The sequence below is a fragment of the Brachycentrus maculatus genome, unplaced genomic scaffold (assembly GCF_059751285.1).
Source record: "Brachycentrus maculatus isolate JH-2025_06_01 unplaced genomic scaffold, ASM5975128v1 h1tg000117l, whole genome shotgun sequence".
NCBI classification, from domain to species: Eukaryota; Metazoa; Arthropoda; class Insecta; order Trichoptera; family Brachycentridae; genus Brachycentrus; species Brachycentrus maculatus.
Window position 1 is genome coordinate 766,717 of NW_028280870.1, and position 16,609 is coordinate 783,325.

The 16,609-nt window shown below is 32.6% G+C and overlaps 2 protein-coding genes across 3 annotated transcripts in view; both read right to left on the reverse strand.

Annotated features, from left to right (window-relative positions):
* The window catches only part of Sdc (Syndecan), a 329,248-nt gene extending 318,509 nt beyond the window's left edge, over positions 1-10,739 (reverse strand). For both annotated transcript variants that reach the window (XM_088259426.1, XM_088259425.1), the window contains exon 1: positions 10,507-10,739. In XM_088259426.1, coding sequence (XP_088115552.1) covers positions 10,507-10,572 — 66 coding nt within the window. In that variant the 5' untranslated portion in view covers positions 10,573-10,739. The remainder of the gene's footprint in view (positions 1-10,506) is intronic.
* A 3,395-nt stretch (positions 10,740-14,134) lies between these two features.
* Positions 14,135-16,595, reverse strand: LOC148309778 (ATPase inhibitor mai-2, mitochondrial-like). The gene is made up of 4 exons (XM_088259434.1): positions 16,469-16,595; positions 16,089-16,186; positions 15,300-15,435; positions 14,135-14,436 (listed from the first exon to the last, which is right to left on the reverse strand). Exons 2-4 carry the CDS (start codon positions 16,145-16,147, stop codon positions 14,302-14,304), a joined length of 330 nt encoding a protein of 109 aa, XP_088115560.1. The 5' UTR covers positions 16,148-16,186; positions 16,469-16,595; the 3' UTR covers positions 14,135-14,301.
* Positions 16,596-16,609: the final 14 nt, after the last annotated feature.

The following is a 16,609-nucleotide window of genomic DNA, read 5'->3' on the forward strand; positions in this document are numbered from 1 at the left end:
CATAAAGTAAGGAATTAGGAATAGAATGGACCATAAAATTCCTCGATCAATTTTCAGGAGCATTAGAAAAATGTACAATATTTGTTAAAATAAAGGTAATGCTGGGATAAATAAAATGTAATAAATACGGCCTAACAGCGAAAGCTAAACTGGTAGTAAACAATGGAGACATGGTACCAACCCTATTGTATGGAAGTGAATCATAGAGTTGGCAAAAGAAGGATGAAAGTAGACTGAATGCAGTCGAAATGTGAATAGTGTAAGGAAATAATGCAAGGCAGAAATAAGCAGTATCGATAAAATTAAGAAAAGTGTGTCGAGGTGGTTTGGACATGTGGAACGAATGGGTGAGGAAAGAATGATAATATAAATTTATGAGGCGAATGTTATTGGAAATAGGAGCGGAGGAAGGCCGAGGAAACTTGGCATGATCAAGTATGTAAAATACTTGAAAGCGGTCAGGTAAGGAATAGGAATAATCGGGGGGTATATGAGGACAGAGAAGAGGCGAAGAATGTTTCCATAGACAGAGTGTGGCGTCCTATTCTCTCTGCCTACCCCTGTGAAGCGGCATGGTGGATAGTTGGTTAAAATAAAAATAGAAACAATTAACGAATTCACAACGATAATTTACATTATCAATGGCTGTTCTCCTTGAAATGACATTAGCGATGTTTTGAATTCTTTTTTGAAACTAATGAAGCTAAATTATTACCTAAAGATTTAAAAAAATATATAATGTGCCTATGTTATTTGATTAATTTTATAACGCATTTAAAACTGGTTATCAATAATGAAAAACACGACTTGTTTCCATGTATAAAACGTAGATTCACTAATACAAGTTGATTTTAGGATGCTGTTTAAGTTTCCGCGCATACGCAAGAAGCACGAATGCAAGGCATACGGCATAATAACCCAGAAAAACGCTTTATTATTAAAGTACAACTTCACTAAACGAAATTTCTTTGTCGCGTTACTAAGTAGAAAGTCGTTGAATGGTGTGGTAGCTTAAACGGTTTCATTTAGCATCAATGAGGTATCAAAATAGTAATTCCATCATACATCAAACGAATCGAAATGTTTTCATGAATATTTTCATGAAATTCATTTTGGCAACGATCCCAAAAAATCAAAGCGTATTCGTGAATAAGCGTACAAATTAAGAATGAAGTTGTTTACAAAATGTTCATAAAATACATGTAGCAGCGTTCGTTCAAAGGAACGTTCATATATATTTTCTTTACCATAAAACATCCAATAGCAAAACCACGATCCGGGTGGGAATATTAGCTTTCGATTTAATAAAACGGGTAGGCCACAGAATAATATGAACCTGTAACCTATACTAGTAACAGCTGCGCCACTGTCACGATACAAAAGATACAAAAGACAAAGCTCTTGTAATTTTACGTTGTATCCCGGTCGCCTTTAGACTGGGAACACTGTAACTATCGACAGCGAAATATCCCATTCTTCTTATTTGTTTACAGATTGCTGGAATAAAAAAAATCGCTTATTGACAGAGTTAAGTGGTTCATAAATAATGTTTAGTTTGGATAAGTTACGATAGTGGAAAATTCGATTCAGATATTATAGGAGTAGAAATATATAAACGTGGCGGAGTCGAGGAAATCTATTACTATTTTTGTAAAGAAAACTGCTTTCTTATATTGCACAAATATAGCTTAAGACATCAATAACATAATTTATAATGCGGAATTGGATCGACTTTTTGGAATATATTGCAATGAAAAAGCGTAGCTTTGACATTCACATTGATACCAACTGAAATATCAAATATTGATGTGAAAAGAATCCCCGCAAGAAAAAAAACAGCAATGAAGCAGCATTTCTTTAGAAAAATATTTCTTTAAGTTAAGTTATGTTAAGCGGAACCTACTTTACGTTAAGGTTAAATTTATTATTTTTAATTTATTGAAGTCAAGAAGCTATTTCAACATCGTTTGCGTTATTTAGGAGGTGGTATAATATTACATACATTAAATAAAGCCCTTAAAATTTAAAAATTACGAGTAGCTATTAAAACGACGATTTTGACGTGGCGTTTATTGCTAAAAGTTTAGTTATAATGGCTTTTTATTCTAATTATATGTTATCAAACACAATGCTGGGCACTTTTCTTACTCTTAACTTGCAAATGGCTGTCGTCACACGTAAATAAAACGTCTGGAGGATGGATGGCGCCGTTAGGCCACGGAGAGAAAGAAGCAGACTAAATAATAATGTGTAATATTTTACATAGAACAACGCGTGTATCCGACACAAGATACAAGCTGTATGTATTGCGGAATGCAATCATTTTCCTGCGATATGTTATAATATTAAGTTTTAAGTACTTCATACATAAGGATAGGTATAAAGACAGAAAATAAGTCATTATGCCGCGAATATCAAGACTTGAATCCAATATAAAATCATATCATTAGCGCAGCATTCCAGCAAAAATATACACCTTTACGGAAGTTCATTTAAAAAAAAATACTCATTTCATATACGCTATCTAAGTAAGTGTGAGGCTTGGTGCACACTGCGATTGCGAATTTGCGCTTGACTTTAGCCATCATATTGGCTACTGAACACCATATCCTTGTGCAATTCATCCTGCAAAAGGAGCACTAGTAATCCTGACGAATTACACATCAACCACCGATTTTTTTGATAGATTTGTTTTGGGCACAAGTGTTCCTTAGGACCCTAGAAGTGTCCCCTGAAAAGTCCCCACTCCTCGAAGGGGATCATCTCCACACCACAAAGTTTTCTACATAGCCTTTAATTGTCTTCGACGTTTACCAGGAAATGATAATAAAGCGGAAGAACGTCTCCACAGGGAAGAACCAAAGTTATTGAAGCTGATAACATAATAACATCCCAAGAGTCATGATTTCTGAAAACGAGCATGACGACAAAGAGCTCATTCAGTTAATGGTCAACGGTCATAATATTCCTCAATGCACAGGTGATTCAGCTCTACTTTAGCAATCATTGCACTTGGATCAGATTGAAGATAACAAGCCGTATTAGCGATATTGAATGACACTGATGTTTTGGTGGTATTACTTGCAAGGACAAAGAACATAAAAAATTACATCCTCCAGCAGCCAGCACTGCAGGGAAAATTTCGAGTATCGCCTAAATCAGTGTTCCGCAAACATTTTCTATTCAAGGTACACCTACCAAATTAAGAAATTTCAGAGGTGCATATTTAACATATCATGGTAACATATGTAACATATTATGTTTAATGCGAAATGTGAGCCTACTTAACTGAGCACAGGGAATCAAAATTTGGAGCAATTGTGTTATTTTCAAAAAACTAGACGTTTTTTCCGCGGCACACCAACTAATCACCACGGTACACCAGTGTGTAAATACTAAATAATCAAGTACTTTGGTGCAAAAAAGTCGCTGTATTTTACCACCGTTTGTTACACAACAAGTGTTTTTTTAGAAAAGAAACAAGTAAGCCTAGAGAAAAGTCCTTATATTCAAAAGTCTTTACATTCACGTGGTCTATCTAACATTGAATAATATTTAAACTTCTCCCCAGTGTTTCGCTAAAACCGATTACGCTAAAGTGAGTGTCGCACGCTCATTATTTCTCTATTTACTTTCGAAATCCCTATACCGCCGAAACGCGAAACCGCGAATCGCAAAGAACACCCATACTACATATTCAGATAATCCTATAGTCTACACGTCAAAACGGGCAAGGGGGCACGAAATTCCACGTAATAGCGAGGGAAGGTAAATTCCCGAGGATATGAAATATTTCAGAATCTACCCATAACTTAACGGAGGGACGCCACCGTATTATATTTATACACGCTCAGAATATTATTATCCACCTAACTTACACATATTTTTAGGAAAACGGTGATCGGGCGACGTAATCGCTGCCTATAAACCTGGCAGAGGTTCGGCCATCTGTGAAGATAGATTTTCATGGTCGAAAATCGCCATTCGTTTACTTCGTTTATTAACAAAATAAAATAAAATCACACGTCAACGTAAATCCTACAAATTTTTATACCATGCTAAATTCTACGAAAATAGGGTTAGTTTATTCTCACAATAATCAGTTTTATTACTTTAATAAAGAGCGAAGATTTAAATTCTGCAGATGAGTTCCGAGACTTTTTTAAAACATAAAATGTGATTTCAATCGTATTAATAATATTGATGATACACCAAGGATAGTAATGCAAAAAAGAGTTAATAAATTGTTTTCGTATTTTTTTCATTAAAACTTTGGTGCTAGGCTAAATGACGTTAAAACGAATAGAATTTTAAATTTATAAAAAATAATGTTTTAACCAAAATTCTTTAGAGACAATCTTTAAGCCTCCATAGTTTCGATTTAAACAATTTCTACTACTACTACTACGACTACTTAACTATCACGCCGATTCTCTGCAGGGTTAGGCAGAGAGAATGTGACGCCGCACTCGTCTGTCCTGACGTACACTCATAGCTTCTTTCACATCCACCCATCTATGTATGCCCTTCGATTACGTAGGCTTTTGAAATGACCAAATTTTAGGTTCAGATTGATCTGGTCATGCCAAATCTTTTTTTGCCGTCCTCGTTCTGTTCTCCTGTTCACAAATGCAGAATATACTTTCGAAGTCATTCTCGAAGATTTCAACTATAAGTCAAATATTCTATAAAACTTCATTGTCTAAAGATGAGGTTCTGTGGTCGAAAAAGGATCGCGAATAACTCTAAACTAAGTCCAAATCCTCACTTCCGGTATAAAGCATAATATTTCATTCATTCGTACTCGTATCGTGTAATTGCTGACTGGAAGAAATGGTGTTTTATTACTGATATCAATAAACTGATAAAATTTACAGGCAATGAGGGTTGATTCCTAAGAAAAAAAATAAGAACTTCATTTCTCACAAGTGGGTGGCAAAACTTAAAACATATTTATGTAAATTATTTGATAAGATGAATTATACAAAAAAACCAAAAAATTACCTTACATGATATACGTACCCATTATATTTAATCGAAGAAATATCATTGAGTTCCAAGGATGACGAGTCAAGCACTATAAAATGACATTTTTCAGTAAAAAAAAAATAATTCAATAACTTAATACCTACGCTTAACGTCTATGAAAATATAAATTAAAAATCATAAAACAAAAAATGTTGATTTCTCCATATAACAAAACATAAAAATTAAATTATTTCATTTTGTTTTTCATTGATTAGCTCGCAAGCGCTTTAATTGCTAAAAAATATTTTCAAATTTCTTGTATTATGTCTTACTGCCAACGGTTTTATTAAAATAAAGATACAGAGGTCAGAAATAACTGCCATTTAAAAAAAAAGGTCATATATTTTTTCAATATTATCTTATATTATGTACATAAAATAATCATTTTGGTAGTTGTTTGAAATATAAAATATATATTTGATTGGACATGAATCCGAGTTTGCTAATGGAAGTTGGGTATTCAGGGGGTATTCATACATTTTAATATTGAATGACGCATTTGGAGAAACGCGTCATTCAATATTTAACAATTAAAAATGCACGCTATATTACGACTTCTTGTTTAGATTACTATTAACGAGCTTATAAAGCCGTATTATAAATACGGCAGTAGTCGTGTAAACCACAGGACGCGGACCTGACTTGGGAGAAAGCAAAAAAAAATGGTGCTATTTTGTTATTTTGATATTTTTTAAGTATTTCTGCTTTATAATATGTAATAGTAATAGATGTAATAGTAGTAGTGTGGATTTGTTTCAGTGACGTCATGCGTTGCCAACTTACGAAAACAACGTTTTTACGAAGGCGAATTTTGCAAAAGAAAATGATGAATATATTTATTATATCGGCTATATTGATGATATCGGCTGTTTTAAACACAAAACGAGTCTAACCTTTATAGGTTGAGTAAGTTAAATTAGATATTCCTCCCGTCTGAAAATGATCCATTGCGTCCAGAGAGACATGAACAGTGTTCAATATTGTATATTTTGAGAAAAATGTTATCTACGTCATCACCTGCGTACACCTTACGAAGGGTGTTGGTTATAATAGTACGGTGCAGTGGAAGCGACAAAATGTACGACAATAAGAACTAGCGAGAATTCAGTTAACCCAAATACGGAGCCTCAGGCTAGAATCTAAGCATCGATATTCCTACGTAATGCTATGTACAAAACCGGTTATTTTAGAGACAATCTCAATGGGGCTGTGCCCACTATTTTGTTCCGGAATAACGAAATATATTATTGGAAATAACATTAAAGGAACAACTTCAAATTTTAAAAAATAAACTTATTTTAAGATTCTATATCGCTATTCTCCCATAGCTCTATTGTTATAATAAAGGGTAATAAAATTACGCCTAACGAGAAATTTCGTGACGCAGTTCTGATATTTTTATCAATTGCCTTATTAATTTGACCCGATGAGAAATAGAAATGAATAAATTACCTTTTTTTATTTCAGTTTTACTAAATAAATACCACTATTTCTTAAAATCTATTGTCACACGTGTTTCGATGCATTCCGTATCATTTTCAAACACCGCATATACGGTGTAACGTATATATGGTGTTTGAAATTGATGCGGAATGCATCGAAACACGTGTAACAATAGATTTTAGGAAATAGTGGTATTAATTATGTAAAACTTCAATTAAAAATGGATAGATTTTACCACAGAGTGACTGCCGAATCAATTAATGAAAAAATGGATAAATTACACTACAGAGTATAGTACGACTATTTAAATATTTAAGTACATATTTTAAATTAAAAAAATCAAGGTAATAACTACCTTCTTACTTTTTATTACGATTCGGTGATTTCCCCCTCAAGTAAATCTTTGTAATTTTACTTAACATTTTTAGCGAAGCCTACAGCGAGGTACATTTTAGGTTTCAATCTTTATCGTGGAGCTTTTAAGCTCAGAAAATCTTTTAAGTCTTAATCGATACACTATACACGTTTCGCATTAATAATTCAAGTCAATTTTAAACGCTTTGCTCTTCCACCAAAGTAAAATTTAAACCCGGGCTTAACTTTGTAACGTGTTTTGGCAATCAGTGATGGACTATGTTGTTATATGTTTATCATTAAATTTTGAATTAAGATTAGCATGAAATACGGTGAAGGTTCGTGTTTCAAAACTTTGTCCTGAATAGACAAGCATTTTGTCCCGGCATCGATTTTCATAGAAATCAACACATTCCTCTTCTATATATTGATGATTTCCATGAATTTTTTAATAATGTATATTGTATTCATATTCTTAGCGTTGTGCTGTAATGTAACGATTAAATATTGCTATTCATAGAAATCAACACATTCCTCTTCTATATATTGATCATATCTATGAATTTTCTAATATTGTATATTGTATTCATATTCTTAGCGTTGTGCTGTAATGTAACAATTAAATATTGCTTACCATAGAAATCAACACATTCCTCTTCTATATATTGATGAAATCTATAAATTTTCTAATATTGTATATTGTATTCATATTCTTAGCGTTGTGCTGTAATGCAACGATTAAATATTACTTACCATAGAAATCAACACATTCTTCTTCTATATATTGATGATTTCCATGAATTTTCAAATATTGTATATTGTATTCATATTCTTAGCGTTGTGCTGTAATGCAACGATTAAATATTGCGTACCATAGAAATCAACACATTCCTCTTCTATATATTGATGATATATATGAATTTTCTAATATTGTATATTGTATTCATATTCTTAGCGTTGTGCTGTAATGTATCGATTAAATATTGCTTACCATAGAAATCAACACATTCCTCTTCTATATTTTGATGATATATATGAATTTTCTAATATTGTATATTGTATTCATATTCTTAGTGTTGTGCTGTAATGTAACGATTAAATATTGCTTACCATAGAAATCAACACATTCCTCTTCTATATTTTGATGATATATATGAATTTTCAAATATTGTATATTGTATTCATATTCTTAGCGTTGTGCTGTAATGCAACGATTAAATATTGCGTACCATAGAAATCAACACATTCCTCTTCTATATATTGATGATATATATGAATTTTCTAATATTGTATATTGTATTCATATTCTTAGCGTTGTGCTGTAATGTAACGATTAAATATTGCTTACCATAGAAATCAACACATTCCTCTTCTATATATTGATGATATCTATGAATTTTCTAATATTGTATATTGTATTCATATTCTTAGCGTTGTGCTGTAATGTAACGATTAAATATTGCTTACCATAGAAATCAACACATTCCTCTTCTATATTTTGATGATATATATGAATTTTCTAATATTGTATATTGTATTCATATTCTTAGCGTTGTGCTGTAATGTAACGATTAAATATTGCTTACCATAGAAATCCACACATTCCTCTTCTATATATTGATGATATCTATGAATTTTCTAATATTGTATATTGTATTCATATTCTTAGCGTTGTGCTGTAATATAACGATTAAATATTGCTTCGTTTGCTACGAATGTCCCTTGTATTTTTATGTTGTCAGTAATCGACTCATGAACGGTAGTCATAAATCTCAACCACTACATCAAGAAGCATCGGTCATCATACTTGGCTCCAATTTAAAAGCGATCAGCTGATATTTAAACTGGCAAGATATTTATGATTTCATTGTGTGTGCTGAGGTTTCGCAGAATTCGTTTATTCGGAATTACTAATACACTATGGGGTCAGGGGACGATCAATGAGAATTTCAACGTTTCCTTTAAAGTTGCTTACTGATGCGACAGATCTAACGTTACAGAAGCAATTTAAATGATTAATGTTTGCTTTTTCTCATTGATTAAAAATAATGAATATGAAATAATTTTCATTGAAGGCAAATAAAAATCCCATATTTTGTGTACGATGGTAGATCGACATCAAACTAAGACTGTTTTGTCGATAGCCAAATTGTCCTCAAATCTTGTAATACGGCCAATATAATAATGGTCTTATAAAATATAATGGAAACGCTAACCCTAGTAGTGATTTACTTATCTATAAAATAAATTTTGATGCCGTTATCGTGAATGTGTTGATAATAGAACAGTTTTCTAGAGAAAAACAACATATGAATGCGCCGAATTGACGTTCCGCATGACGCACGTCAATCACGAAGACATTTTGACAATATTAAATTGATGGTGCCCCGTCTCCTTAAGGCTAGTGGGTAGGTACTAATTAATATTGAAATATTTGACATATTAAAATGAGTAGGAGTCTACCAGAATTAAACATCATTAAATCATTGCATTTTTACTAATCATACCATAAAAAGGTCACAATTAGGAAATACCTGTTAGTGGGCAGACCATTTTTTGTACAATTAACTACGTGTACCCTGCGTCATACAAGCTTACAAGAAAAACCGGAAACTAATACATACAAATAAGTCATTATCTTACATTCCTTCTGAATAATGTAAAGTAACAGGCCTAATCCTATATTACGCTTTTGAACCCCTCGAATGTATGCACCCTCGCCTATTATTCCCATTCTTTACATAGTGCACCCCAAATTTATAGTTTACCTGGTCAAACCATAAAAATATCTTCCTCGAATTCCCTTTTCATCCAGATTTGTAACAAAAACAGTTCACGTCACCGTTTCCACGTATTTAAATTGTTGTTTATCAATGTATTGACACACTTTAAAAAAAGTGTTTTTCGTCTCATATTTCTATAAATTACGAGAACTACTGATTAGGACTTGGAACAGAACTATCTGGTTTGATTTATGTGCACAAACGCTGAATATAAATTTATATACATATAAATTATAGTTTGTCTTATAAGAAATTTGAGAAATATCATTTTGTTACTCTAAAAATCTTTTATAAAAGCGTTTAACTCCATTATTTTGGTTATTTTATCAAGATTAATAATTTAACAAAATTAGTTGAAAAATAAAGAAAAAAACGAATTAATATTTTGTAAAAAAAGTTTGACTTCCAGAACGCTAACACATTATTAGCACTTTTAAAATAATTAATAACTGCATTACTTTGATGCAGTGCCCTGAGGACCATTTAGTGTGAATAAGAGAAACAGAAAGCGAGGTATTTTAAAAAATAAATTAAATACTATTGAATTAATAAGAGATGATTTGAAATAAATTTGATGCAGTGGTAAAGTCATCCAGCGAAGCTGAAGAAGTTCTGAAGAATAAAAATAAAAGTGGTACTGAATGAAACTTGAAGTTTGTTGACGTTTGTCCGCATGTGCTACATCTGTTCGCATGCATTCACTAACAGGCAGTCAGCAGTCAGGTTCGTCCGCTAACAGGGGTCTATAAATAATAAACAATAGCGGGCGCATATGGCCGCGACCCGTTCCATCCAAGAGTCGGGGCCGGGAGACCAGTCCGCGTGGACATGACATGTCCCGTCTACCCGCCACCGGGAGCAGGGTGTCGAGGTGAGAGGGAGAAATATCTTCGCTTACCTCTGTAGCTTGTGCATATCCCAGCAGGACAACACAAGTCAGCCATAGACAAATCCGTAAATGCATTACACTAAATAATTCACACCGTGAGTCGAAATATTTCGACCTCACTTGTAGAAACCACAAGAGAATAGATCACCGCACGGTTTGTTTGATATGATCACATATAATACACAACACAAGGAGCGGAACACGGCGACACAACCTGCCGGTGACAAGGGTAAAAGCAAACTGGCGATGTCAGCGGCGCGCCTGTGTTCATAGCCCGTAAAATGCCAAGAATGTGCGCACGCGTTTGACTACAGACATCCCGTGTCATATTTGGGCGGCGTCTTTGAAAATTTCTCCAGTATCTCTGATGCTGTTCAATCAAATTTGAGGAAGTGAAAGAAACGTCAGTCATATTAAAACTATTTAATGAAAAGCACAGGTGATATTTTTGCTTATTATTCCTAAAAAAACGGTGTTCGTAAAGGATAAGATGTTTCAAAATTATGATTAGCAATCGCATATTATAATGTGCATATAAAAACATGACATGTAATTTAAAAGTACATATAATTATAAAATGTATCACTGTTATTATGACAATAGTTCTCAAAAAAACCATAGTTTTCTTTCAAATAATAAAATAAATGTATAAAAAAAACATAAGTTTAGTAATTTATGATGAGTGTTTAATTTCAAACTAATTTTGCGATTTATAATACGCCGGGGCTTGAAAGAAAGGAAAAGTTAAAAAATATATTCTACGGTAACTATTGTTTTTATAAATAATTCATAATGCAGCACTTTCTCATTTTTAAATTACAATAATTCAAAATAATATTTTATATTTGATGTGGTAGTTTATTATTGAACTAGCATCACATAATTAAGTAAAATAGAAATTTGATCAAAAAAATAAACAGCAGTTACATCATTTATATCTCATCAATAATATATTTTTTAAAATCTGAAGCGCGGGACTTATCACCTCATCTTCACGTTATTAACATTCAAGTTATCACTGCATCTATTCGATGTGGTACCCTTTGCACCATCTGGGTGTGGATATGGAAAAAGAATAGAATTTCCAAGTTTTTTTTTTCAACTTTAAATTCTATGCCTCTTCTCTTACTAGCACCTAATAATGCATTGGGCACTGCATCAGAATAATTCAGTGATACCTTGATTACAAATTACATGAAAACAAAACCAGTGTTATACATCAACCACTTAACAGTTGAATTTTGGTAAGAAAGTATTCATCATTCCAGGAAATCATCACCAAGTCGAATCAAGACTGATCAGACACTGCTCGGGTTAGTCAATAAAAACAAATACAATAAAACACTGATTAAAGAAAACACTTGTTTTTTTTGAGTTAACTCAAGTGGTATAAAATAAGTGTTTTCTTTAATCATTGTTACATGTCTTACCACAAAGTTAATGCCGAAACAATAAATAAAATACAAATACAATAATATATTTATCTCAAGCAAATCACTACTGATAAGTCAGAATATGACTTTCCCAAGCAAGATTCGGGCTCATCAATGCTACAAATACAAACAAATAACAATAAACAATATTAGTTGAGTTTCGTTCAGGATAGGCAGTGAACTGGTCACTTAGTTTATGTATTAATTTTAAAACAAACACAGATTTTTTGAGTCTATTAAGTTGTATTTTATTAACAAAAACACATAAAAAATAAATATTGTGACAATTGATTCGCCTTGTTAGGGCATTATCAAACAAATGTGAAGATCAAATGGACTACGGTCCTTATGTAGCTATACAATTCTAAGTGACAGTTTTAACATGTGCAGCAATAATTTATGGGAGACAACAGTAGCTAATCGCGGATGTAGGTACGTACCCTTATATTTATTTTCTGGGAAAGGAAGTTGTAGCGGTCAATAAGTGTCACAAATATAAAATTCAGTATAACATATTAAAAACATTGCACTCTGGAGAGGGAACCTGGACTTTCATCCATGATAACGACGGGAACCGGGCGCCGTATCGAATCAACAAGATGTTTAGTTGATTGTCAATTGCATGTAGGGGTGGTGATCTGCCATTCATCCCATATTCTCGAACCAAGGACTGGAATATATTTTATAGGATGCAGATAATTTAAGTCAAGTTTAAGGTGGAGGACATCGCAACAATAAGGGAAGTGAAATTGAGGAAGAACAGCAGGTACTGTAATGAAAAAGAGAAAAGCAGCAATGGATAAAATTTCAATTTATTTGTAGATTCCGATGTGAAGTAATCTCGTACGATTAGAGTAGAGTTGACTTGTGTTTTGAGGAATTGATATATAAATTAGGTGGAAACGTTATTCGGCACTTGGATGTGTACAGATTCTTGTCTGTTTTGTCCATCTCCGTCGAGTGAATGCTGTCCTTTGTCCGCTCTCCGCGGGGAGATACTATCGATCTAATCGACGGAACTCGGGATAAGTATTTAGGGTTCTCTGTGTTTCATACCCATACTCGTATAAGCTACTACTAAGATGTACAAGTCCCTTGAAGTAAAAATATTTATAAATTAAATTAAAGTTGAAAAAAAAACCACATCAATGATAGTCTCTTTTCTCTGGAAGACAGCCAATAAAACAAGTAAAGTAACACATCACATTAATGCAGTGTTATTGATCTTAATAACATGAAGCCAATATGATCAGTTTTGCGTTTCAGGTACCAGTCCAGAGAGATATTGAATAAACATATACTAAATTGAAATATCAATCATATTGTTTTCAACCCCTCAATCAAAAACAAAATTTGGGTATCATACCAGTACCTTGAGTACTGTAGTCAAATGCTACAACCTAACTTAATCACCATACTACGGATGCGGACAATCCCAATCTATTTTAATGTTTCCAAAACCCTGTATCTTCAAAAATAAAAAACCCATAAGTCATGCGAAAATATAGGACTTCTGACATCACACTCAAAATGGCAGAAAAATCATAGAAAACAATAGAAAATTAAGCATTAAAAAATTACTCGAAGATTTTCAAATTAAGAATAAGAAAATTGTTACAGCCAGTCTCATAAAAATATTTATGTAGGTACTTAAAACGAGTAACTACTGAACAAGTACCTACCTGAAAGTGTTGTGTTCTTTTAATGGATAAGAATGGAAAATGCACCACTATTATGATATTTCTGTGATTCATGTTTTACTATTGAATTCCATATGATCATTAACATAAAATGTATACTTTTTACTTTCTAAAGTTTTTTAAATTGTGATTTTCACAGATGAAAATAAAAAAAGACTAATGAGTTCCAGTGTAAAAAATAAACCAAAATCACAGTGAACACAAATTCACTCGTAGACAACAGCTGAGCAGTGCTGGGATCTGTTTCTTTAAATATTTTTTCTGATTTTCAATTCATCCTGTCAATATCAACACCGAGCAACAAATTTCAAATAAAATTTGCACTGTTGTTCCCCCCATGGCAGTCAATATTGCTCAACGATTACGACAAGAGTGTAGGTACTTTTTTGTAAATTAAAAAAAAAAGTATAAACAACTAACCACAAAGTAAATGCTTTACATATTAATAATATTAAGAATATTAGTTATCAAGACATTGAAAAGTAGGATAATAAAACACAGAAAGATATTCATTTATTTATTATGAATGAAACTACATACATAACTAAAAACAAATTGTGTATTTTGTAAACATAAAAAATGTAAATGCTTAAAATTACGTAAGTATGGTGTAGTACAAGTTAGTAAACTACATTTCTGTGTGCAAAATTTTTATATTTATTTATGAAAAGTTATTCATGGTTATCAAGGGCTTTCACTCTTTTTCTGTGACGTTCAATAGCCGCTTCATGTTCTTTGATATGTTGTTCATGAAAGGCTATCTCATTAGCCAGACCTGATTTCAAATCTGCCAATTGCTCCCTTTGCTGAAAAAAAAGACATTTTCAATATAACAAAATATACAATAAGGTTTTTTAAATCTTTAATTGGGAAAAAGTGCGAGATAGTTAGTTGTATACAAGTTGCTGCCTGAGCATACCCTTGCGAATAATAAGAGTTTACTGTAGTGGTTGCACAAATATATATAACAATCCATACGAAAAAAAATCAATAGTACACACATTCACACACATTTACAATTTTGCATATTACATACATGACATACATGCTCGATATTTCACAATTTTTCTTCTTTTTCTTTTAACCCTTATCCGCACCCAATGGAGCATTGAGCACTGCATCATGTTGACGCAGTGTTATCTTGACCGTTACTTACATGAAGGCAAGGTGATCACTCCTGCGCCTCAGGGACCAGTCCAGAGTAATATTAAATAAATATTAGAGTGTAAAATCACTAATATTTATTCTCACCCCCCCTGGGAATCGAACCTGGGACCTCCAGCATGGCACCTAAATATGCTAACCATTACACCACAGAGGTGGACAATTTTTACTTTTACACAAGTATTTTACTTCAGTACTGTTTTCAACCCTGGGTGGCAAGTGATTAAATAGAGGAATCAAGTTGAAGCAGAGTAAGTATAATACCACAAATGAACTCTAGACATTACATACTATTCTTTCACTCAATAATTTTTTTAAATATGCATCTCCATCCACGTCTTTTATTTTTGCACTTTTAAATATCTCGGTCTTTGCTTGTTTTTTTTTCTCTATCTTTACTAGTTAGCGAATGGAAAGAGGTGGAGAGAGATAACAATGTATTTTATGTCTAAACCAGTCACACGGAGTGGATAAACATATACTGTAATTAGATTTGAATATTAACCTTTTTATAAAAGAATTCTTCTTCTTTGGCAGCTTCCATCTTTCCAAAGGATCCTCCAGCGGATCGGATGGCTCCTCCACCTCCTCCACCTTGTCCTGCTCCGGATCCCAAGTCTCCTAATTGTCCAGAAAACAACCTAGAAAAAATATCTATTTAAAATGATTGCCAAACGTATATTAAATTTCAATTCACAACAACCAAACAACTATGCACTGAAACAATCTTTATACAATATATCCATGAAAAACTTAATTACACATCGCAAGATCAAAAAAGGAGAAATAAATTAAACCTTACTGCTATATGAGAAAGGAAATGGAGTAGGAATAGGAAGCTAGGAAATGAAAAGTTCACTTGGAGTTGTATACCCTTACTCGTACTGTTTTGTGTGACTTATAGGCTGCTAATTTGTATTTGTGGAGTTCTATGGTAAAGGCTCATACAGAAACAGAAAATTTCACTAGACTGAGAAATTAAAAATTAACACTTTAAAATAATTGTGGTTTCACCTATTAGATGGTGTTCTGTCATATTTTTATTTTGCAATGATTAAACATAATAAAAGTTAAGATATCTTCTCATTAAACGGAACTACCTCCATACTCTAACTATTGTAAATTAAGGCGGGAATGGAAACAAGAAGATCCTTATTTTTTACTATTTGTGTTGTGATACTTGTATTATTCTTATTATGATTATTTTCAATTTATAAGACAAATAATATTGAAACACCTAATTGAACACTTTTATGATTTTTTCCATGATACTTAAATAAAAGTGATCTCTTACCTTATATTATTTAGGATGGGATGACATCTCAAATAATGTAGTCTCATCAATTTATTCATCTCGTTTACTTATGTATTGCCTTCTTATTCACTGCTCACCTGTAAAAGCCGAATGAGTGAAATTATTGACACATTAATTCAAACAAAAACAATCCAAATGCTACTGGTCCAGTTAATATGTCAATGAATCAGATGGAAATAATGTATTTTTAGGCGCAAAAACAAACAATATAAAGTAGAGGTCACAAAGTGTTAGTCACGTCGACCAAGTGGTTGTTATTTATCAACGGTTTATGTAATTTCATGCATCAAAACTTGAAATTTGTTAAAAACATAGGATTGAATGAATTTTCCAGAAATTGGTAGAAACATTTTGATTACCAAATTATATCAACAGTTATATCTCTGCTAGCTTATCTGTCGACACACTGACTAGTGAAAACCTAATCAAGAGGCAATTTATATATTTAGGTGCACGAAGACGATATCAACACACTTTGACCAGCTTTGACGTGTATTACA

Excerpts from the sequence above, each read along its gene's own strand:
- LOC148309778 (XM_088259434.1), bottom strand. The coding sequence starts at position 16,147 with ATGAATAAATTGATGAGACTACATTATTTGAGATGTCATCCCATCCTA. Across the intron at positions 15,436-16,088 it reads CCCATCCTAAATAATATAAG|GTTGTTTTCTGGACAATTAG; the intron begins GTAAGAGATCAC and ends TATTTTTTCTAG. Across the intron at positions 14,437-15,299 it reads AAGAATTCTTTTATAAAAAG|CAAAGGGAGCAATTGGCAGA; the intron begins GTTAATATTCAA and ends CTTTTTTTTCAG.